The sequence below is a fragment of the Grampus griseus genome, assembly GCF_964374135.1.
Source record: "Grampus griseus genome assembly, chromosome: X".
NCBI lineage: Eukaryota > Metazoa > Chordata > Mammalia > Artiodactyla > Delphinidae > Grampus > Grampus griseus.
In genome coordinates this window covers 56,285,206-56,308,257 of record NC_138999.1, presented here as the reverse complement: position 1 = coordinate 56,308,257, position 23,052 = coordinate 56,285,206, and the positions used below count along the sequence as shown (strand labels likewise).

General features: G+C 42.7%; 1 protein-coding gene across 1 annotated transcript in view; it reads right to left on the bottom strand.

Moving 5' to 3' along the window:
* Positions 1 to 2,567: 2,567 nt before the first annotated feature.
* Positions 2,568 to 23,052, bottom strand: part of AR (androgen receptor) — a gene marked incomplete at both ends in the record, with an annotated part of 163,206 nt that continues 142,721 nt past the window's right edge. The window contains 5 exons of the mRNA XM_082681042.1: positions 2,568 to 3,168; positions 3,819 to 3,976; positions 4,836 to 4,966; positions 8,910 to 9,054; positions 14,922 to 15,209. Coding sequence (XP_082537168.1) covers positions 3,013 to 3,168; positions 3,819 to 3,976; positions 4,836 to 4,966; positions 8,910 to 9,054; positions 14,922 to 15,209 — 878 coding nt within the window. The remainder of the gene's footprint in view (positions 3,169 to 3,818; positions 3,977 to 4,835; positions 4,967 to 8,909; positions 9,055 to 14,921; positions 15,210 to 23,052) is intronic.

Genomic DNA, 23,052 nt, shown 5'->3' with positions numbered 1-23,052 from the left:
GATAGTCCCCGTCGCTTGTCTGGTGAGTGATCCTCATCTTTAAGCTCACCAGTTGTGTGGGTGTGAGTTGCCGATCCTTCAAGGGTGAGCACAGTGTACCAACTACATCAACTCTGTTTGCAGAGCAGAGTGCATGCAAAATGAGACTTCTGTCAATTACACTGGCTGGAACAACAATAGTCAAAAGAAAAAAATAATCCCCCTTTCATCTGTGGGAGATAAAGCCAAGCTAAAATCTCCTTTGCTCACTGAAACCCCAGTGCAAAAACAGTAGGCCTAAATTCTTGTTTAGGCCATTTTTCCCTAGTCTTGCCATTCGGAAATTCGGAGTAATCCAGTTGTTGCTGTTTTTAATTACACTGCCGTTTCACTGAATTTTGGCTTTCACAGATGAAAAACATATATTCATAAAGACAAGAGTCACAATTGGGAAATCCATAAAGATGAAAAACTTGATAGCCAGAGAAATGGAAAGGAGAGCATCTAATATTTACAAGGAGAGGTATTAGAATGATATAATTGAATCCATGCACCACAAAAGATGAGAATCATTTCAAAACAGATGTAAAGGAACTATTAAAAGGTAACCTAGTTTAAATGAAAAAGTAGTGAATTTTTTCTCTTTAAAACAGCTAAAAGTGATCCTGTGACCCTACATAAGCCAAATGGTGTCATAACAAAGAAAAACAGAAGTTTTCTATCCTACCCCAGAAACAGAACCTGTCAGCTTTAGTTCTGTCCAGCAGTCTTGGATTGGTATAACACCCATCTTAGGTTCCCCTCTCCCTTGTTATTTAAAGAAGCTCTTTTGCAAGTTCATTTGGCTATTAATATCAACAGAAATCAGGGGAGGAAACCCATGTAGATCATATCATGTCACTCAGAAACTATCTTCTCAACAACAAGTAGAGTGAACCAACTGAAATGGGCTGCTTGGTGACTGGCCATTTCTTGTTTAGCAGATGAATTTAAGAGCTAAGTGAGGAGGCAGTGGCCAAGATGAGAAAGTAGGTGGACATTCCCCTGTACTCGTGACTCTGTTCAACAGAACAGAGGTGTGCCAAAGGACTATATGAAACCAGTATCCCAGGAACACACCGAGTTCATGGGTGGCAGCCCATTGGAGCCACACCAACCTTTCCAACGGAGGCCATGGTTCTGTAGTCTCAATCTTTCAGCTTCCTCTGGCTGAAAGGCAGCAACAAAGGTGGGGAGTCTGAGTGAGTATGGCCAATGTCAGAGCCCAGAATCAGCAGCAGAGGAGGATGATGAGTAAACTCACCAGATGGTGCCCATCTGGCTTTAGACTTTGCTTCTGAAGACTTTTACTTTAGTAGTCAGTCTTCTCTTGGTTTCTTCTCTCTTCTTCCCATGACTTCTGCAGGTGGATATGCTGGGTGGCAAGGAGAGCATTTACAGAGTTTCTGGTTCTAGTGCCTTCATTCTTCCCACCTTAGTAATTGAGTTTTCTCTTCAACCCTGATCTGGGTAGCCCCTTTAGCTGCTCTGAAGGTGGAAGTCGGCATTTCTCCATTTTGTGGGAAGGTGTCATCTCTGGGGGACAAGAGCAAGACGCTCAGCTTGTCCAATCCCGTTGATGCCTTCTTTCCAGTTTGTCTAAGGGCTCCACAGATCTGATAGTTGATGAGAGACATTTTCTAAGAAGTCTTTGAGCCTACTGGCATCTAGAGATAGACATTGAGACTGCTGGCTTGCTAGCCTTCTTAGTGGTGGGAGTTCTTAGCAGAGAGTCTGTGAACATGCCCAAGGAAGTGGACAAGCTTCACCACTGTGGATGTAATGCAGCCTGGTGAAGTTCAGGCCCACAAAACACTGAAGGGAGGGTGGATTATGCTTGTAGCTGTATGGAGTCAGGCAGAAAACATTCAGATCTTTTAAAGATAAGGGCAAAGAGGGATCAAATCTTCAGTGTCCTAAGTAGGAAAACAGTCAAGCCACCACTTCCTTTTCCTCTGACTGCAGCCCCAAGTTTTTCCCTGGGCCACAAATGGGAAAGCAGACCTGGATCGGAATGGTGACTTACAAAAGGTCAGATCTCCCTCTCCCTCTTGCTGGTCTGATTCTTCAGTGGAAGTGGCCAAGTTTTGGCTAAAGAGAACATTCAGTTCAAAGCTCTTAGAAAAGCTATTGAAAGTCAATTTGAGGGTGGAGGCAGAGGATGAGAGAGAAAGGGACTGGTGGGGGGAGGCCATACAGACAAGTTTTCAAACAAGAAGTACACTTTTCAGTACCATGAACTGTGCTGCAGTTGAGCAGTCTAGCCCTCAGGAGCCAAGGCTCTGGGCAGGTACTGGTGATCCATTTGTCCTCTCTGTCCTCTCTTAAATCTGCCTCCCATCCACGTCAGCTCTGGTGTCACCCTGCCCTCTAATGGCAATAGCCATTGGCAGAAAATACAGTCTCCTAGGGAGAGAGGGTTTGGGGAAAGAAAGCAGTGACTCCCCATGGGCTTGCAATTTTCACTTTATTCTAGTTACTGTTGGTCTCTTCAGGGATTGCTGTTTGTTTTTATATTTTTTAAGAGGCAAAACCCTAGCAATTTTTTTTTTGTTTTTGTTTGTTTGTTTGTCTTTTGTTTTCCCAGATACTCTTACCTCTCTAAACTTCACGTGGCATTAGGTGAGTAAACGTTTGCATGGCTGGTATACAGTGCAGTGCTATAAACAAGCACAACTTGACACTGTGCCACAGGATCATCACAGATTTAAAGAAATACAACAGCATTCAAAACACAGATAAGGGCCACAGCGGGGAGCAGAGTTTGAAAGTGCCATGGAGGGTCAGATAGGGAGGCAAAGAAAAGAAAGGAGGAAAAGAGAAAAAAAAAAAAAGCCTAGCAAATAGAACTCAAGAACATCTTCATGACAGACTGTACATCAATAGAGGAAATTCCCCAAGGCACTGCAGAGAAGTAGTGCAGAGTTAAAACAGGCAGAAGATTTCTGAGAAAGGGAGTGGGGTGGGGGTGAGGAAATGGGGGCTTCCAAAGCTTCACTGCGTGTGAAAATAGATGGGCTTGACTTTCCCGGAAAGGATCTTGGGCACTTGCACAGAGATGATCTCTGCCATCATTTCTGGAAAGTCCACGCTCACCATGTGGGACTTGATTAGCAGGTCAAAAGTGAATTGATGCAGCTCTCGTGCAATCTGCAGGAGGACAATAAGAGAGGGAGAAAACAGGGTTGACAAGGAGTTGGCTTCTTGTCAGGGTCTATCCCCACATTCTTTGATTTCCTCCTCTTTCCTTCCATGTCCTTGGGCCTCCGTGTGTGTGTGTGTGTGTGTGTGTGTGTGTGTGTGTGTGTACACGTGTGCGTACACACACATGTGCACTAAATTGTCTCCAGGGAGTCATCGAAGGCTCCCAAGAGATCTCTTACACCATTGCAAGCTCTCTGACTCAAGACTGCGTGTTCCGTTTCCTCAGCATAGACACACACACACACACACACACACTCGCTCTCTCATACACACACACAAACGCACATGACTCGAGGAAGAGGGGGAAAACATCCAGGTCTGTTTTGTCTGCGTAGAGAACTTATCTACTCTAAGCCCCTTCTCTGAATCCCAACTGCTCTGTTCTCAACTCCTCCACCTCTTTCACAACATCCAGCTGGGACACTGTGACCTGTGTTCCTTTCTTCTTCATTGAATTTTCTTCCTGGACCACACTCAAAGCCAGAGGGGAATGGAAGCACCTCCGAACAGGTGGTGCCAGACCTTAGAAGAGCATATTATCACTTGGCTCTATCAGGCTGCTCTCCCTGACAAAGCACCCTCCATCGTTTGCTTACAGGCTGCACAGAGTCCAGGAGCTTGGTGAGCTGGTAGAAGCGCCTTGAGCAGGATGTGGGATTTTTTCTCTTGCATGCAATGATACGATCAAGTTCCTTGATGTAGTTCATTCGAAGTTCATCAAAGAATTTTTGATTTTTCAGCCCATCCACTGGAACTGATGTGGGATGAAGACAGAATGGGGAGGGGAAGCATGCCCACGAAGGAGCATTAGATAAAGCACCAAGTTTTCTGACCACAAACTTGACCCCCACCCCCACAGGGAGAGAACCATCTACTTGGTTTCCTGTCACTTGAGGCCTATATGCCTGGGACCTTTAGGAAGTCTGCTAGGAAGGTCTTAGGGAAAAAGCTAGCTGGACCCAGTGTGTAGGGTATCAAGTAAATAAAATTTAATGAGCTTTTCCATTCTCTAGACTTCTCATCTACACATTTCTTAGGACCTATGGTTTTACGCTGTTCACAGTCTGGCTCTGAATTAGAAAATTAAAACACGTGGTCTTGAATATCAAATTTTGTCTCCTTTCTCCCTCATAGAGGCTAAGCACTCTGCTTAGAAGAGACATTAAAGAAATATTCCTTGGCTGCCAAATAAGCCCTTTCTGAGTTGCTTACACAGAACTTCTCTTTTTGGCAGAAGAGGAAATTCCTTCCAGGAGGCAATCCCTTCTGCCCTACAAGACATATAAGGTGGTCCTTGCCTGTTTCTATGGTAGAAGCTATGGAAAAATTCAGAGACCTGCTAAAACCAGACAAAAAGACCTTGTACCAGAAAGAGATTGGGGGTAGGTGGGGATCTAATGGAGGTTGAATTATAGCAAAGAAATTGGTCTCTAGCCATGAAATTCATCCTTGTTAGGAAAAAGGATGCTAAGGGAGAGTGGAGGAGGGAAGGTGAAAGAAGAAGGGAAATGTTCAGGAGCTGGCTTCTTCCCAATAATCCTTTAATGAAAAAAGCAGCTTCCCTCTGATCCCCTATGCCCCTAGGGGCATTCTCTGCCCTTCCAGGCACTTACTAATGCTAAAGAGCAGCAGAGCCTTCATGCACAGAAATTCCTGGGGGGTGATTTGGAGCCATCCAAATTCTTGAGAGAGGTGCCTCATTCGGACACACTGGCTGTACATCCGGGACTTGTGCATGCGGTACCTGGGAAGGAAGCACAGAGAAAAAAAGAGGAGTAAGGAAAGGCTTACAATAAACCCAGAGAGAATATCTGTGGTTGCCCTCCCCTTTCCAAGTTCTCCAAGAAGAGCTTGCTGTTTCTCTTGCTGGTGCTTCAGTGACAGGAACAAAGTTGTTCTTTTTTCTCCAAAATCATGATATCCTGATAACTACTCATCTTGCCTGGCCAGGATATAGATTACCACATGGAAATTCCAGGTCCCCGTGGTCCTCCTGTTTCCTGGCACAAGGACAGGAAAGCCTAACCAAATGAATACAATGGGACTGGCACATGGTCTCCCTGATTAGTCTTAAAATCTCAGCTGCAGCCAGAGCCAGAACCTGCCTCCCAGACATTCAAACTTGGAGGATTTCTAGGAGACAGGCCTTAGAAATCAAGTCTTAAAATAAGGACATCAGGATTCCCAAGTGACCACACTTCCCATATTAGAAATTTAATCATTTCTTTAAAAACTCCCAGAAAAGGAGATTCCCCATTGTCCCTTTAAATGAGTTCCAGTGCTTATCAAATCAGCCAGAAAATATTTCTGAATGTCAAATCTAAATGTCCCCTGCTGAAGCGGAGCCTACTCCCTCATATACTGGCTGTTCCTTATCACAGTTTGGGAGTTATAAACACGTGTGAGCTGCTTTTATTATAGTGACTTGTGAAAACATCATCACATTATCACCTATAAATTATATAGGGAAGTGACCAAGGCTTGGACAGATTCTCGAGGGGAGCAACCTCTCTGTTCCATGACTGGCCATGACAAGCCCATAAGAGAAGATACAGCATCCTCCTGCTAGCAAACCTTCCTGGTTTTCAGCACTTCAGAAATTGTGTATGTGTCTGTGTCTGTGTCTGTGTGTGTGTGTGTGTGTGTGTGTGTGTGTGAGAGAGAGAGAGAGAGAGAGAGAAAGAGAGAGAGAGAGAGAGAGAGAGACAAAGAGGAGAGGGAGAGAGAGAAATTGATTTTATATCTTGTGGAGAAAGGAAAGGGAATTTGACACTCACTTAAGTGGTGAGGAAAAAGCCCTCCCAGATTGGGTCTGAAGCCTGTGGTTTGACATTTTGGTCCCCAAACCACTAGCCTTGTTCACAGGTTGAGCAGGCCTGGTACTGGCTGGGTGGAAGCTCAGCACCCTATCTCAGAGAGATCTTGGATGGTAGAGAAAGAGGGAAAGGAAGGGGCAGATAATGTAGAAATATTCGATGCAGGCTGGAACCCAACTGGAAAAATGAAGCATTTAGATAGTATCACAAGTCAACTGACCAAAACAATGCTGCTCCAAGCTCTTTCGCCCTAAGGAATTTTTAAGTAAGATTTGCTGAGCCTTAGGGCATGGCCTTGCTCTGGTCTGTCTGTGCTTCCAAGCCTCTGTTGATGACAACACTGCAGTATTTTTACCATTGAAATTGTAATCCTGACATGAAGGATTGCTCTAATACTGCTGCAGACCCCAGGAACAGAGAAGGTGTAGAAAGGAGGGGAGAAAGGCAAGGGAAGGAATTCAAAGGGAAAAGGAATAAGACCTGAGGAGGAAAGAAAGGAATAGAGTGCAGAAGGTAGAAAGCAAGGGGCAGGAATGGAATTCAGGAGGTGAGCAGAAGTAGGTGGGATTAAAAGAGAATGGAGAAGTGGGGAGACGAACATTGGAAATAAATGATGGAGCACAGTGCCTGGCACATAGTAATTGCTCAAAAAATGGAAAGTGCCATTATGATTCTATTCACTATTCTACAGATGAGGAGAATAAGCCTCAGAGAAGTTCAGTAATTTACCCAAGGTCACACAGCTAGGGTTCAGGTCCATTACCCTCACAAACTGTGTTCTCCACAAAGAGAGGAGGAGAAAAGAAGAAAGCAGGGTTGATGACAGGGTTTGGTGTCAGAGAGGTCAGCAAATAGGTTGGCCCAGAGTCCCTGTCTTTTTCTTTGGACCTCCGTTTCCCCATTGGTACCTTGAGGAGGCTAGCAGCAACTGGTGGCTTTTAACTGGAGAGGTACTGCTCCCTTAGTGGGTGCTAGAAATGTGTGGGGGCAGTTTGGGCTGTCACAGTGACTAGGATCCTATTTGGTATTTAGTGGGCAGGTACCAGGGCAGTTAAACACATTCCAATATGCAGGAATGTGCTAAAAGATGAAAAATGTCAACAGCATCCCTGTTAAGAAACATTGGTTTAGATGATTCTAGGGACTTTAAGAGCTCTAACATGGCGGGTTCCTATAAGAGGAAGGGGGTCTGCTGTTTCAGGAGCCCTGGGGCTTGATATAGGACCCTGACTCTGTGGGGAATCCTGTGGTACCTTTTGATGAGGTACATGGAAGTGGACCAGATAGCTGAGGTAGGGTGTCACATATTTACACAGATGTGGAAAAGGAAATGAAGATTTAGAAAATAGCCAATTATCACCTTGCAAAGGTTCAAAGGTCTTCAGGCTCTGGATGGGGAGGGTAGTGCAGGTGCCCAGTAGTTGATTTAATCGCTGGAGGGCAGCAAGAGGGTGGGTTGAGAGATGAACAGGAAGAGGGCTTTTTAAGGCCTGCTCCAGAAGATGGCATCATAGGTAACTCTTTGGAGATCTGGAAACCACAAAGCAGGTTGTGCCAAAAGCTCAATGGTTATTCTTAGCTTCTCGCTACCAGAGCTGGCTGAGTTGGAAGAGGGCAGCTGGGGACGCTTATTTTCCCCCATATGGCACTGCTGTACTGGAAGGAACCACTGGACTGTAGATTTTATTTTAAGGCTCTTCTGGGTTAAAGGGCTAAAGGGGAGGGAAGGTCAATTCCTTCCTGACCAAAGGGATTCTCTGTGGTGAGACTAGCTCAAAGTTCTTGGGAAGATTTTTTCTGGCCAGCTCCATTCACAATGCCACAAGGGACCTCAAATAGCAGACACAGAACAGATTATCATTGTTAGGAAAAGAGAGTATTGGAAAGGTACTTCTTTTTTATTTCTTGCCCATTATGGGACAGACATTTCACATCCACTAGCTCCTATTTTAGTTGTCATAACAAAACCATTTAAGAAAGATTTATTTTATTAACAGATTAGGAAACTGCGGATCAGGGAAGGTAAGGGTCTTACCCAAAGACAATGATGTAGGAAATAACAGAATAGAGGTTTCAGTTGAGGAAAGTACAATTTTAAACCCTGAGCTCTTGGCCAAATTCATGAAGGGTAAATAGAGCCGGTGGCAGGGCAAGCATTTATTAAAACTGTTTTTAAGAGAAGGGAAGTGGCTGGGCCAAGGTCACATGGCCAGAAAATGATGGAGCTGCACTTCCTCATCACTTACCATCAGGAGGCAGTATAAGAGCTAAGAGTTACAGAGCCATACTTTGAATTCTGTTGCCAACATGCACTAGCTGTTTGACGTTGTTGGGTAAGTCACTTTATTTTGTTGAACCTAATTTTCCCCATCCATTAAAAAAATTTTTTTAAAGGGGAAATCAAGTTCTCATGAGTGCTCAATGAGAAAGGATTAGGAAAATATCTAGTATGGTCCTGGCACAAAGGAGTTTCTCAACAAATGGTGACTGGCAGTAGCTTTTGATGGTAGCATAAGGGACCAAAGGAACTTCAGCCCTCACAACTAGAGTCTCTCTGTTCACTCCCTATGTTGCTCAGAGTGAAGAAAAAGGATCCTGACATGAGGGTCTGAGATAAGGTAAAAGCAGGTCAGAAGCACTGCCAAATTACCAGGATTGAGTCTTGATTGGGAAAAGCGACAGCCTTCCCCTGTTCCCTCCTACCAATTGGCCTTTCAGCCAGGCAAAGCCACCTCAGATTGAGCAGGCTGGCTGGGCTTCTACTGCCTCACCTAAAGGTCAAATGAACCAACTCTCACCATTACTTACATTACCATCATCACCACCAACGAGGTCTGTGTTTATGTGAGTTCTGGACCCATAAGCACTTACTCATTGAAAACCAGGTCAGGGGCAAAGTAGAGCATCCTGGAGTTGACATTGGTGAAGGACCGCCAGCCCATGGCAAACACCATAAGCCCCATCCAGGAGTACTGAATGATTGCCATCTGGTCGTCCACGTGCAAGTTGCGGAAGCCTGGAGATAGGGCAGAGGCAGTGGTCAGACTGAGCACTGATGGGCTGAGTGAAGTCTGGGACTCTGCTGGGCTGAGAATTTCTGGCACTTGGGCTGCCCTTGAGGAGCCCCAGGGGCCATCAATGCTGGGGAGCAGGAGGGGAACAAACTATATGGTAGGGATAACACTCCATGCACTCCCTACTTCATTGAGCTGCTCAAAAGAAACAGAGGCAAAAAGTGCACTGTCCATTGGAAGAGAATAATAATCTAACACTTACTGACTGCTTACAATGAATTAACTCTTTTCTAAGCATGTTACTTATATTAATTCATTTATTTCTCACAAGAATCCAATAAAGTGTATACTATTATTGTTCCCATTCTGTGAATCAATAAAAGTGAGTCACAGAAGTGTTGAAGAACTTGTCCAAGATCATAAGGCTAGTAATTGGCAGATCAAGTTCCAAAGCCAGTCTGATTCCAAAGCCTTGATCTTCAGAAAGGCTCACTGCCTTTCCAAAGACACAGTGTAATAATCATTTCTCTCACATGAACAGCACTTTTCACTTTACAAAGCTCTTTTCTAGCTATAATCTTGTTTGTACCTTCTAACAACCCTGGGAAAGGGATACTATTACATATCAGCATATGGTGGAATGCCTTTGACAGCCATGCCTTCTCCACACCACCTTTAGGTTCCATCTCTTTTCTCTGACCCTTTTCCTGCCTCCCACTTCCTCTCTATTGTTTTCTATTCAATAAATACCTGGCCCTGATAGTTTCCTACTCTACTGCCATTCCTGCCTACTGCCATTATTATACACAAACAGGCCCTTTATGACCTGCTTTCTCAGACTAATTTCTTACCATTTGCCTTCTCATAATTTAGGTTCTAGCTATTCTGAAAAACCCACAGTTTGCTGAACATACACACACACACACACACACACACACACACACACACACACACACATCATGCCTCTAAATCTCTGCTATCTCTGCACAGGCAGCTGCCTTTCCCTAGAATGCATTCTTCCCTCCCCAGGCTTTCCATCTGATAAACACCTACTCATCTTTCAAGTCTTCACTGAAAGGCTACCTCCTCTGTGATGCTTCTTCCAACTCATCCAGACAGAAGACCTAGTGATTCTTCTCTTACCATCTTGCTGAATCTTAAGTAGCTCTGTCCAATTATAGCACTCATTACACTGTACTGGAATTTATCTATGCACATATCTGTCTCCTCTGTAAGACTTAGAACTTTTTGAAGACAGGGACCATTCCCTTCTTATTCATCTTTATCTCTCTAGTATATAACACAGTTCAGATATTTGAGTAGGCGTTTGAGAAATATTAATTAGACTTAGGATTCTCATTATTTTCATTTTATAAAATGAGAATTATAGATGATCTCCAAATTACCTCCCTTAAGCTCAGATAACAGAGGCTCCCAGATGCTGCCTCCACATAGGTAGAACAGATATGTATGCTCTCCTGGAGATTTCCAAATAGTTGGATACTTAAAGCATCACCTCAGAGCTCATCCCCTACCAGTGCCTCATTTATCTTCTCCCTAACAGATCCAGAATTATCTGAAATTTTGTCTTACTTACCTTATTAGGAATGCTTACATGAATTTGTATAATGCTTCTAACTTTCCTGATGATGACCTCATTTAACCCTCACAATTACCCTAGAGTGTGGGCAATGTGACACTTATTTGTCAACAAGGAATCTGAGGGCCAGAGAAGTTAACTGACTTCCCCAAGCTCATACAGTCTGTATGTGGCTGAAATGGGACTAGAACCCAGGTGTTCTAATTCTCTTCTTCAGTGCTTCTCCCATACTACTGCTGAACAACACAGCTCAAGAACTACCAAGGTCATGAGTTTTTTCTTAGCCATAGGCTCAGGTCTGAAGTCTACACTATCTAGACACATTGTTCTGTTTGGTTGGTTCTTGACACACACACCCCCTATTTACCCTTTTTTCCTTTAGGTTCCAAGCCTACCAGACATCAGGATGCTAGAGTTCCTCACATCACCACCTTTGACTGCAATCTTAGTTCCCAGGCGTGTGCCTCACATCTTCACAGGAGCTAGTCTGCTAACAGACTAGCTGGAGCCTCAGACCCCAGAGTATTTCCTGCCTGAAGCCCTTCTGTAGCACAGAATACCTGGGACTGATTCTTTCCAGTAGGAGACAAAAAGCCAGGGTCAAGCATGGAACATCAAAGAATCTCTTTGGGAGGGGCCCGGGAGCTTGAACCCTGAACCCCTGGGGTGGGAGGCAATGGGAATCAAGGAAAGCCTTGGTTGGTGAGTGTGTGAATATGAGGGTGCATGGGGGGATGAGGATTAAACTGTACAAATACCAAGGAAGCCGTCAATACTGATGATTTTTCCTTCCCTGAGATGCCAGAGAACTAAAAAAGAGGAGAAAAAGGGAAAGCTTAGTTTGGCTGTAATACTAATTAACAGTCCTTAGTGAGAGCTGCTTAGAACTCAAGCCTAATTACTGTATATGCATCAACAACATAGCTGCTTCAAAGGCTGGGCATTAGAGAACAGAGTTAGGTATTGTAATCAGATTAGACCTATAGGAAAATTAGCCCGCTAATGCCCATCCTTTGAAGCAGCCTGCTCAGATAGTACGGCTATCAAGGGATGACTTGAGGAAACAGTAGTTCCAGTCTACAGGTTTCCTTCAACATATATTCATTCACTCAACACCTATTTGGCGCTGCATTAGGCTGTTTTGGAGAAACAGAGAGAAGTCATGGTTTCAGGTTATGAAACACACAAAACAGGTTAGGGAGCAGAGGCTAACCTGAGATTCTGTTTTCTCACTAGAATCCAATCAACATCATTTCTTAGCAATCTTCAGTAGAAACCTATAGTCTCATGTCTAGTCTGGAAGAACATACCCAAAGAAAGGTCAATTAGGAAATATTTGCTGCTTTATTGCACCTGACAGCTAAGGTCTTCAAAGAAGACAATTCATCTTTGGGACCCATGAATGAGTTTCTAGGAAAAACTAGTGGCAGCTTAAAATGATTTTAGTGGTTTAGCACTCAAGCTTGATAATAATGACCCACCATTTACGGAGCATCTTCTATGTTTCAGCTATTATACTAGATGCTCTTTATACCTAATTTCTGTGCTGATAACCATCTGCAAGGTAGCAATTGTTCTACCATCTCTACAAATGAGGAAACGAGTACTGCAGACATGTGGTTTGCTCAAAGTCACACAACTAGCGTATAGCTAAGATTCCAAGCCAGATACATCTGATTATAAATATACTGTGTACATACAGTCTACTCACCCTCCCTCAATAGTTATCATTTACTAAGGTACCAGGTGCTGTAGTAGGCAATTTACATATATCATCACTATCACAGAAAACTTCACAACAAAATTGATCTGAGTAGGTACTTAGCACAGTGCCTCTCAAAGGACAGGAACTCAATGTGTTCAATGAGCAAATAACTTGAATTAGTAGGTGATTATTGATAACATGAATAACAGTTCTAATGAATGTGGTACTTGGCTTTCTTTTGAAGCTATTCTTTAAATTACTCAGGGTCAGAGATCATTTCCTTAGACAAGCTAGATGGTGAACTGATATTAACTTGCAGACTTGTTAATGTAAGGAAAGGGCTTCCAACCCTGGAGGTTAGGCTGAGGAAATCCAGTGGCTCCCAGTTATACAAATTGTGCCATAATGCTTTGCACCAGGTTATTGTTAAGACCATCAAACTAGAACTCAGAGGGTTTGAGCCCAAGCTCTGGCTGCATTTGTTAAGTGACCAAATAGAACAAGTTAATTAACCTCTCTGAACCTTATCATTGAAATGGGAGTGAAAGTCCTTATGATTCATAGGACTGCTATGAGGATTAAGTGGAATCATATATAAGAAAAGGTTCTATCCTATAAAATGAGACACTAAGGTGTCTGGCAACTGCTTGGAAAGATTAAACTGAATCTCTGTTAGACACATGACATCAAGACACCCAGCTGAATAAGTGATAAGAATTAAAGCAACTTTTTCTTTTCTTCCTTTTTTTTTGTATTTTTTTCTTCCCTGTGTGAACTCTCTGTTTTCGGTACAGTGTATATGCAGCCAGAGTCCTTGGGCCTTCTTCCCAGGGATCTAATTGGCTAGTCAACCTCAGCTTTCCAAGCTAGGAAGGTGTTAGGGACAATCTGGTAGCTGTAACTGGGCCTTGTGAGTTGGAAAGACAAAAAGGGGGCTTGACAGTCAACATGCAATGTCTTCCAAGGCAGCAAGTCCACATTATGACCCAACTGGCCTTGGATAAAGTCTTGGTCCCTCACTGTAAAGCCCGAGGCTAGAGAACTACAGTGGTACTACACAGACTATGGGTAGAGTTGGATGAGGAGGGGATTTGGAGTTAGGAGGGGACGTGGGCTCAAGTTCTGGCCCTGATACCTTCTGAATGTGCAACTGTGGGCAAGCACATCACCTCTCAGAGCTTCAGTGTATTTATCTATAAAACAGGGAAAAGAATCCCTACTTTACAGAATTCTTATGAGGATCAAATGAGGTACTACATATGAAACTTCTCTGTTCACCATAAATTCACATCTGATTGACAGTTATTATTAAATGGCAGGTTAATCTTTGACTCCACAAGGAGAGGTTTGGTTGTTGATGTTTCAAAAGAATCTTTCAGTCATGGAAGTTTAGGATTAAGAGAACCCTTAAAGAGTTTATGTTTCTCTTGTTTCCAAACTGTGTTCCCTGGAGCCCTAAGATTCTGCAAGAGTGATCTGAGGCTTCTCTAGGGGTAGTGAGGGAGAGGCACTGGCTTTAAATCAACCAGCTCCACTTGGATCTGTGTACCATGTTTTTGAGAAATAAAGAGTTTGGCTGCTAAAGGAACATTTGTGAATCGTTGGACAGAGGATCTCTGGGGCTTCTTTAAGCTCCAATATTTTAATAATCAGACCTTTCCAAACAACAGATGGCCAAGAGAGGAAGTGAATTCCCCATCACTGGAGGTATCCATGCAGAAGTTAGAAAAACACTTCATATTTCTTTCACTATCACCTAATGTTTCCTTTCACTATGATGATGCTAAGGTAGCTTATTTTATTTCTTTTTTCTTTTTACTTTTTTGGTCGCATGGCACAGCTTGTGGGATCTTAGTTCCCTGATCAGGGATCGAACCCATGCCCCAAGCAGTGAAAGCATGGAGTCCTAACCACTGGACTGCCAGGGAATTCCTTAAGGTAGTTTAAAGAGCACCAAGAGTTCCTTGAAGTAAAACTGGAAAACCATCAATTTAGTCCAAACCACTTTTCACACATTGTACAGATGGAAAAACTGAGACCAAGAAAGGGAAGGGATCACATAATGAGTTACCAGCAGAGCTAAGACTAGGACATAACTGTTTTGACTCCCAACCCCATGTTCCTTCTATCATACCATATTATAAGAGTTCCCATGGTATGGGTTCCAAGTAATATTAAAGACAGAATATCAGTTAGACTCAAGATTATCTTTGGGGTGAACCTGTGTGTGTACATATAGAAGAGCATCTTAAGGCATATAAGGGTATGTCTATGTGATCCATGATTATGGGAACATTTGCTGACTAAATCTGTGGGTTGAACATAGAAACATGGTTGCTGTGTGCTGATGTGAGGCATGTGGGATACTCAATAATGTTGCTTTTCTCCTTGATTTCTGAGTTTCCTTATTTTTAATGTAGGAATTTCTACCAATCTCTTCCCTCACAAGGTTATGGTGAGGATTGCATGAGTTAATGGATGGGAAGTAAACAGGCACGGTGATTGGCCCAAAGAAGTCTTCACTAAATATGACCTCCCACATTCCATGCCCCCACTTTCCTTACCAGGCAAGGCCTTGGCCCACTTGACCACGTGTACAAGCTGTCTTTCACCCAGTTCATTGAGGCTAGAGAGTAAAGCTGCAAAGGAGTCAGGTTGGTTGTTGTCATGTCCAGCACACACCACACCTGGTTCAATGGCTTCCAGGACATTCAGAAAGATGGGCTGACACTCATAGCCTTCAATATGTGACACTGTCAGCTTCTGGGCTGACTCCTCAGTGGGGTTGGTGGCACTGGAAGTCTCCCCTTCCTCCTGTAGTTTCAGATTCCCAAGTTTCTTCAGCTTCCGGGCTATTGGGAAAGAAGGGAAACTTGGATTTATTATCAGTGGCCAAAAACACACAGCACAGCTACCCTGTTAGAAAAGCTGTTTGAGCTAAGAAAACAAGGATGTTCATTCTCCCTAGTCACAGACTCTAAACTCCTTAAGGACAAGTGCTCCGTTTAAACACTGGTTAAATGAATGATTCATCATTCTAAATTCCTCCTAACTCAAACTTTCATATCTTGCTTTCTCTGTGATCCTCTTGCCAGACAGACCTAGTATATCCTTGGATTGGACTCTGCCTAAATGCAGTCTCCACTATTCATACCTTGGATCTTCAATTAAATCATTTACTAATATATTCATGATTCACTCATTCATTCATTCAACAGACATCCATTGTTAGGCCTTTGCTTTTGGGTGACGAAAAGAACATAGGCCCTAACCCTGTTTGGTAGAGGAGAAATAAACGCCCGCTAACAATTCTAACAATTAGAAAATGTCAAACTGGTGAATGTTACAACAGGAGTATTAACAAAAGAGGAAGAACAACAATCTCTCTGCATAGGTGAGGTCAGGAAATGTTTATGGTGATATATGACCTGGACCTCGAAGAATAGTGAGGATTTCACCAGGCAGAGAGGAATGGAAAGGGCATAAACAAAATCACTGAGTGTTTAGGGGTAAAAGAGACCAGTGTGGCTGGAGTGTATATTGTATATGTGGGGAGACTGGCTGTTTATGAGGTTGAAAACAAAGGTGGGGTTTGACTTTAAAGGAGCATGTATATCATATTAAGAAATTTGGGCTTTATCACATAGATGATAGGCAAGTATGGAATGTTTTAAATCAAGGGAATGTTGTACTTGTGTCTATGTCTATCATGTCTAGCAAACTGCTAGGGAAGGAGACTAGAAAGGCAGATCTGTTGGAGAAGGACTAGACTTATCATCCCACTTTGGGGTCAATGAATGGGAATTTTTTGGTGTTGCAGCATTTCTCACTTCAACTATAATAGTCCCAGGTATTGTCAGACATTTACACTCATAGTTGAACATACACTGTAACACATATATTGATTTTCATCTTTAGTAAAGGGGAGAGAGAGAAGCTGAAGTCTGAAATCCCCAGTTGTATCAAAGAAATAACAGAATGTCCCTACCTTTATAATCTGCCTGTAAAACAGGAACCATCCATTAAAAAGGATGATAGAAATAACATTATTTAAAAAAAACAAGAATAATCTAAAACTCAAACCTTATGAACCATCCTCCCCCTGTGCTCTCATACACACAATTTACAGGTCCTTGGGCATCCTGATGTTTACTTTGTGCTATTTTCCTTAGCATTTATATTGGCAGAAATATAAATAATTGAAAAGGTCATAACTCTGAGATCTAGCATAGGCAGTTGCACCAGGACAGACCATAAACCACTTTATCTCTAATCCCTTTAAAATAATAATAAAATTTAAGAGGTATAAAACAAAGAGAGAAGCTGATTGCTCAATTTTAATGGATAAATACAACAAAACCTGTTGCTGATCTGTTTCTGGCTCCTGCAAAAAATGATACTTATCTGGAACTGACTCTCAGCTCTAATTAGAAAAATAAGTCTTGCAATGCAAACTCCAATCATAGTACAACTCAGTAAATCAATGAAAGAATGAATCACATGTTTGGATCAACAACCAGGGTAGAGGAGGAGAAAATAGAGGGTTTGGTGGTGCAAGAAGAGCCCAGAGAAGAACTCAGGGTAAAATAACAAGGAAGCCTGGAAAATCAACACAGAGTTCAAGATGACCTTGTCCAACAATCATTTCTGCAAGCTTTGGGCACAGCCAGTAATGAGATATGCACACCCACTGTCAACTCCCACCTCCCATCAAGGGCACAGGCTGGAGGTATGGGCAGGACTAAGCTCATCTTGTCCCAGAGCTACTGGCCTAGCCCCTAAAATTTTTTGTCATCTGGGGAACCCATTGCTGACATGGGCTCAAGTAGGCAGCTCCACAGACTGACAGTGACTTCTGGATCTGCTCCCCTGGTACAGATTCTAGAGGTAGACATTCTCTTCCCCATCACTGGTACTTTCTGACCTTGGGCTCAGAAGTTGCCAGGCCATGTAGTCCCCCTTTCAGCCTGGGAGAAGACAGATACAATTAGCCTTATGCCTGAGGGAACTAAGAGATATAAGGTTAAATATTTTTTCTGAGCCTTCTATATACTTCACTTCATAAACATATTATATCACTTAATTCCACAATGATCTTAGGAGGTGAGGAATATTTCCTATCTCTGTTTTGCAAGTGAGTAAACTGAGGTAACACAGCTATCAAGAAATAGAACCTAAAAATATTAACTTAGTCTGACTATAAAGCCAATGCTCTTTCTACTATATCATACTGCATCCCCAAGGAGTCTGAAGCCCTAAACCCTACTTCTAGCCTAATAGAATTGAGGAGTAGGGCTAGGGTTATATTCTCCCTGCCTTCCACCCTCACCCATGACTCTAAACTTCAGTAACTAGCATCAAATCCAGAAAGGAAAAGGCAGAAGCTATGAGACTCCTCTAGTCATTTGCCCAAAGTAGAAATAGGTTTGGGGAACTACAGTGGCTTAGAGATTCATAGCATGATGAAATAGGAAGGGTCATTAGAACTCATCACATCCAGGGGGTTCACAAAATTAATATACCTTCATTGTCTACACAAGTAATACAGTGTGTGTGTGTGTGTGTGTGTGTGTGTGTATGTGTGTGTGTGTGTGTTTATAGGAGAATGGTGGGAACTCTGGTGAACTGAAGTGAATGCTTTACCACCTTCTTGCCCCTGCAATGCATGTGCACATAACACACACACATATACATACTCCTAGAAGGCGTTCATATAATATTTTAAATTTTTCCTAAAACTCTTCTGTATCCCAAAGTTGAATTCAGGCCTTAGCCATTATTTTGGGACTTCTGTTGTTAATCCAACATTTCAAGTCAAGGATGGAGAGCCTGAGGTCAGAGTGAGTGTGGTCACCTACTGGCAGAGCAGAGACTAGAACTGGGCTCTTATTCCTAATCCAGAGTTCCCTGTACCATACCAGCTCTTTTTCTGAGTAAGTAAGTCATTTCTACTCTATCTCAGTACCTGCCTCTCTGAACTCAAGATTTGCACTGTCCAACACAAGAGCCACTAGACGCATGTGGCTACTTAAATTTAAATTAATTAAAATTAAATAAAATTAAAATATAATTCTTTAGGCTCACTAGCCACAGTTCAAGTGCACAAAAGGCACATGTGGCTTATGGCTGCTACAATGGACAGTACAGTTACAGAGCATATCCTTCATCTCACAAAGTTCTATGGAATACTGTTGTGAATCTAGACTGTTCTCTGGGGCATCTGTCCCATTTGTCATGCCCTACTCATGCTATTGATTAAAAAACAAATCCAAATGAATTTTATATAGAAGAATCCATGGGTTTTTCAAAAAGGTGGAACGACACAGAGAGGAATTGGTGCTGGTGCAATCAGCGAGGTATGCTCTGTCACCTTGACTCTCCCACCAATGACTCAGATCTCAGTGGGCTGATGACTTGTGGGCCTAAGCAAACTCATTACAAGCAAGATCAATATGTGCAGAAACTGTGGGGAGAATCCATCAACCTAAAATAATTCCCCTTCTCTGCATAGTGCTAATGAAAACTTGGCTGGTATTTTCATATCCTCCTCCTCTAGACCTATATGGCATCTGCTTGAGAAAGAGAATCCGTATTCCCACTTGCCTCCAGGACCTGGGTAACCTGCTGTCCCTGCGGCCACGGTGGCCCAAGCTGCACCAGGTGTTCTGGCCTCTCTGCCTGAAGAGGGTGACTGTACTGAACATAATTGAAATCAGATTCCATTCATTCTGCCGGGGAATTCTCTGTTCTCTCTGTGCAGCAGAGGCCAGCATGTTGCTAGACGACTTGGAATGCTGGACAATGAGGCTTGCTAGTCTCAGCTGTTACTCAATGCCCAAGGCCTTGTTTTCATCCATGAAGGCCGCCCCCACACCCCTCCTGTCTCCTGCACCTGAGCCCCAGAGTCATATCTAACTCTTTCATGTGAGGTACAGGCTTGTCAGACCCCTGTGTTACCGCAGAGACCCACTGGTTTGCTCAAATTGAGTGATGAAGCCAGGATAAAGGGGACAGTATAGGTTGATAGTTCTAATGGTGTGTGAGTTGCTTTGCATCTCATCACTGTCTTTCAATCGTAGGTCAAAGCAGTGACAAGAAAGGGACATTGGCAAGGCACATCCTTGTCTGTACCTGATCTTTAGGGGAAGAGAGCCCTTGAAAACATGCCTGGATCCTGCTGCCTGGACCTTATAGGGAGCTGACTTTTCAGCATAGTGGCATTAGACCCCTATGAGGGCTGTCTCTACAGCAACAGAGAAAGATTTTTCCAATCAGGTTCAATGGTACATCCCTCAGGAGAAGTAGATGTGATTAATCTGTAGCTTCTATAGCCACTATGACCATTAGGCACTATTCCAGCCTCATTCCTTGCTACCTCAAGACAGAGGTTTTCTCATCCTTGGGCAGGGGAGAGGCAAGGTGCGGTAAAGTTTACAAATTCTTAGAAAATTCAAGTTCCTCTCCCCAAGGTCAAGGATGTTTCTCTTCCTTGAATCTCACCATGGAGTTTGAAGGATAAAAGAATCATTTCTTGTGCTAGGTATACTTGATGGCCACCAATATTCCCAACCCCTGGTGTTCACATACCTTCTTCCAGTTATTTAGTCAAGCACCAATATAGGTGCTGTTGTAAAAGGATTAGGTAGATGTAATTAAGGTCACAAGTCAGTTGAATTTTGAGGGTCGTTATCCTTGATGGGCCTGACCTAATCAGATAAGACTTAAAAGGGACTGGACTCTTTCTGGAAGGGTATTCATGGAATCAGGGTGATTCAATATAAGGAATATTCTCTGTTGCAGGCTTTGAAAGTGGAGGTGTACACATGGCAAGGAATGAGGGCAGCCTCTGGGAGCTAAGAGCAGCCTCTGACAGCCAGCCAGAAAGGAAACAGAAACCTTAATCCTACAACTGCAAGGAACTGAATCCTGCGATAATCATATGAGCTTGGAAGAGGACTGTGAGCTCCAGATTAGAACAAAGCCCCTGACCAATAGTTTTATTTCATCCTTGTGAGACACTGAGCTGAGAATCCAGTCATGTTGTGTCAGACTTCTGACTTACAGAACTGTGAGCTGATAAATGGGTACTAAATTTGAGGTAATTTGTTATGCAGCAGTGGAAAACTAATACACTCTCCTTACAAAATTGGGGTATAGACAAGATAATAGGCTTTGGAATCAGAAGATCTTGGATTCAAACCCCAGCTCCATCAATTACTAGCTTAATAACTTTGAGCCAATTGCCTAGCTTCTCTGAGATTCTGTTTCCACCTTTATAAAATGGAGAAGCCGCTTCCTGCTTCCTAGGACACTTATGAGAACTAAATGAGAGAGAATGCCTGGCACATAGTGAGCCCTCCAAAATGATTTTCTTCACTCTCCATCCATTCCTAAAGAGTAGAGAGTGACTGGATTACAGGAGACCAAACTCGGACATGGGGAAGAAGGGACAGCAGGATTAACAGAGAACCAGATATGGCAGAGAAGGGAACGGAAGAGTGACATATTATGAGATGAAAAAAAGTAACTGAGTTTCTTCAGCATATAACTGCCTATAAAACTGAATTCAGGTCTTAAGTGTAATTCTAAATGCTAACTAAACACAAAGGTACATTTGGTGCAGAGCTTCAAATTCTTTGTGAAACCAGACTAGGCTGTACTTATGTGAATGTCTGAAATTATGTGTGTGTGTGCAGGTGCTTATATATTATAATGCTTAAATGTATGGGTTATGAATTTGAATATCTTCACTAGTCAGGCAGATATGCAAATGATCTAAAACAGCCTAGTGAACATAAATAGGGTGGGCTAGGGAAGAGGAAAGTGATTGATGCCCTGCCTAGAGGCAGTCTAAGTCTGTTTGTGCTGGACAAACAATTCTGCAAGTCAATTTTGGCCTGTGGAAAACCAATTTGTGGCCTCTGGCTTAAATCATGCCAACCATCATTTCATCCACTAGGATTAGAGTCAGGGGATCTCATTGTACAACTTTAGGTTTAGATATTCAGAGGAACACTGGATTAAGATCCAGGGGAGCTCACTGTACGATCTCCAGAACATCCTTTTCTTTCTTTTGCTCTTAGTTTCTTGATATATGTACAAAGGGTAGTAGTTAACAGCAAAAAGTCTGGAGTCAGACTGTCTCAGTGTTAAGCCTGGCTGTATTGCTCACTAGCTGTGTGACTCTGGGCAAGACTTAGCCTCTCTGTACCTCAATTTCCTCATCTATAAATCGGTGATAACATTAGCACCTAACTAATAAGGTTGTTAAAGAGGAATATAGACACTGTGGTGGTGTCTGAGAGTAGAGGGAAGATTCTACACCACCAGTAGAACCCTCCAAGACTGTGGCATGGTGAAAAATTTCACTGTACTTAAGGAGGCAGAATGCAATGATGACATCAAAGTTCTAAAATGTTATTCACAAGAAAGGGCTTTTTATTATTGGTGGTGGTATTCACATTCTTATGGGATGTCTGACCTTGAACATATCCCTTGATTTCTCCTACACCTCAGTTTTCTCATCTGACCTGACTACTGCATAGGACTATTATTTGGAGAAAGTGAGATGATCTCAATGAAAGTACTCTGAATTCTGTAAAGTTGTATATCAATGGGCAGGCTATGACATTTTCCAAGAATGAATCTCTAGTTAGAAAACACTCTGAAAAACTGCTTAGGGTGGCAACCTATAAGAAATATTGTCTTCCATCTTGGTCAACTGGTCTCAAGTCAAAGATTGAGGGCCAAACTGACAGGTTCAAGAATCCTAAGATAATTATAGGATCTACCTCACAGAGTTGTTGTAACTTTACCTAACAGAATACATGTAACGTGCTTAGCACACAGTAAATTCTGTATGTCAATACATGATGCCTCTTACTCTTTCTTGCTAGTTGCTAAACCCCACATTGCTCCACGTCATTCCCTTTATCTCAAGCAGCTGAATTTCTCTCTGAAAAAGCTAACTGATGAAACAGGGAGATCAGCTTGATGCTTTGTGACCACCTAGAGGGGTAGGATAAGGAGGGTGGGAGGGAGACACAAGAGGGAGGGGATATGGGGATATATGTATACATAGAGATAATTCACTTTGTTATACAGCAGAAACTAACACAATATTGTAAAGCAACTATACTCCAATAAAGATGTTATAAAAGAAAAAAAAAGAAACATATAGAGTTTCCACAGGGATTTAAATCAATTAGGAGAGAGAATCAAATCAGAAGTTTCCCCAGACATCAATCTAGTACAGTAGTGGAGCTCCAAGGATTTTAAAGGGCCCTGAGAAGAGGCAAAGTAGGCCTGAGCATGTGGCTCCAATAAACCCTCCTTCTTTCAAAGCGGTGCTCTATTCCGTATCTTCATTTGGGACTCTGCATCAGATTTTGTTTGAAGAAAAGATTCCATTGCCAAGAAAATGTTTGAAAGCCCCAGATATTGTCTATTTCTTCCTTTCCCATTGAAACAAATCCCTATTATAAAGATGAGCAGACTGAAGGCCAAAGCTAAGTCTTGCTCAAGGTCACACAGCTAGATAGTAGCAAAGCAGGAACTAGAACCAGGTATCCTGACTTCTAGGGTAGTACTCTTTCAATTTTATCAGGTAGGGTAGCAAGTTAGTGGGGAGAAGGGTCAGCTGGAAATGAGTGGAGAAGAATTAGGACAAGGATAAGAGACAGGGAACAGAGCCAG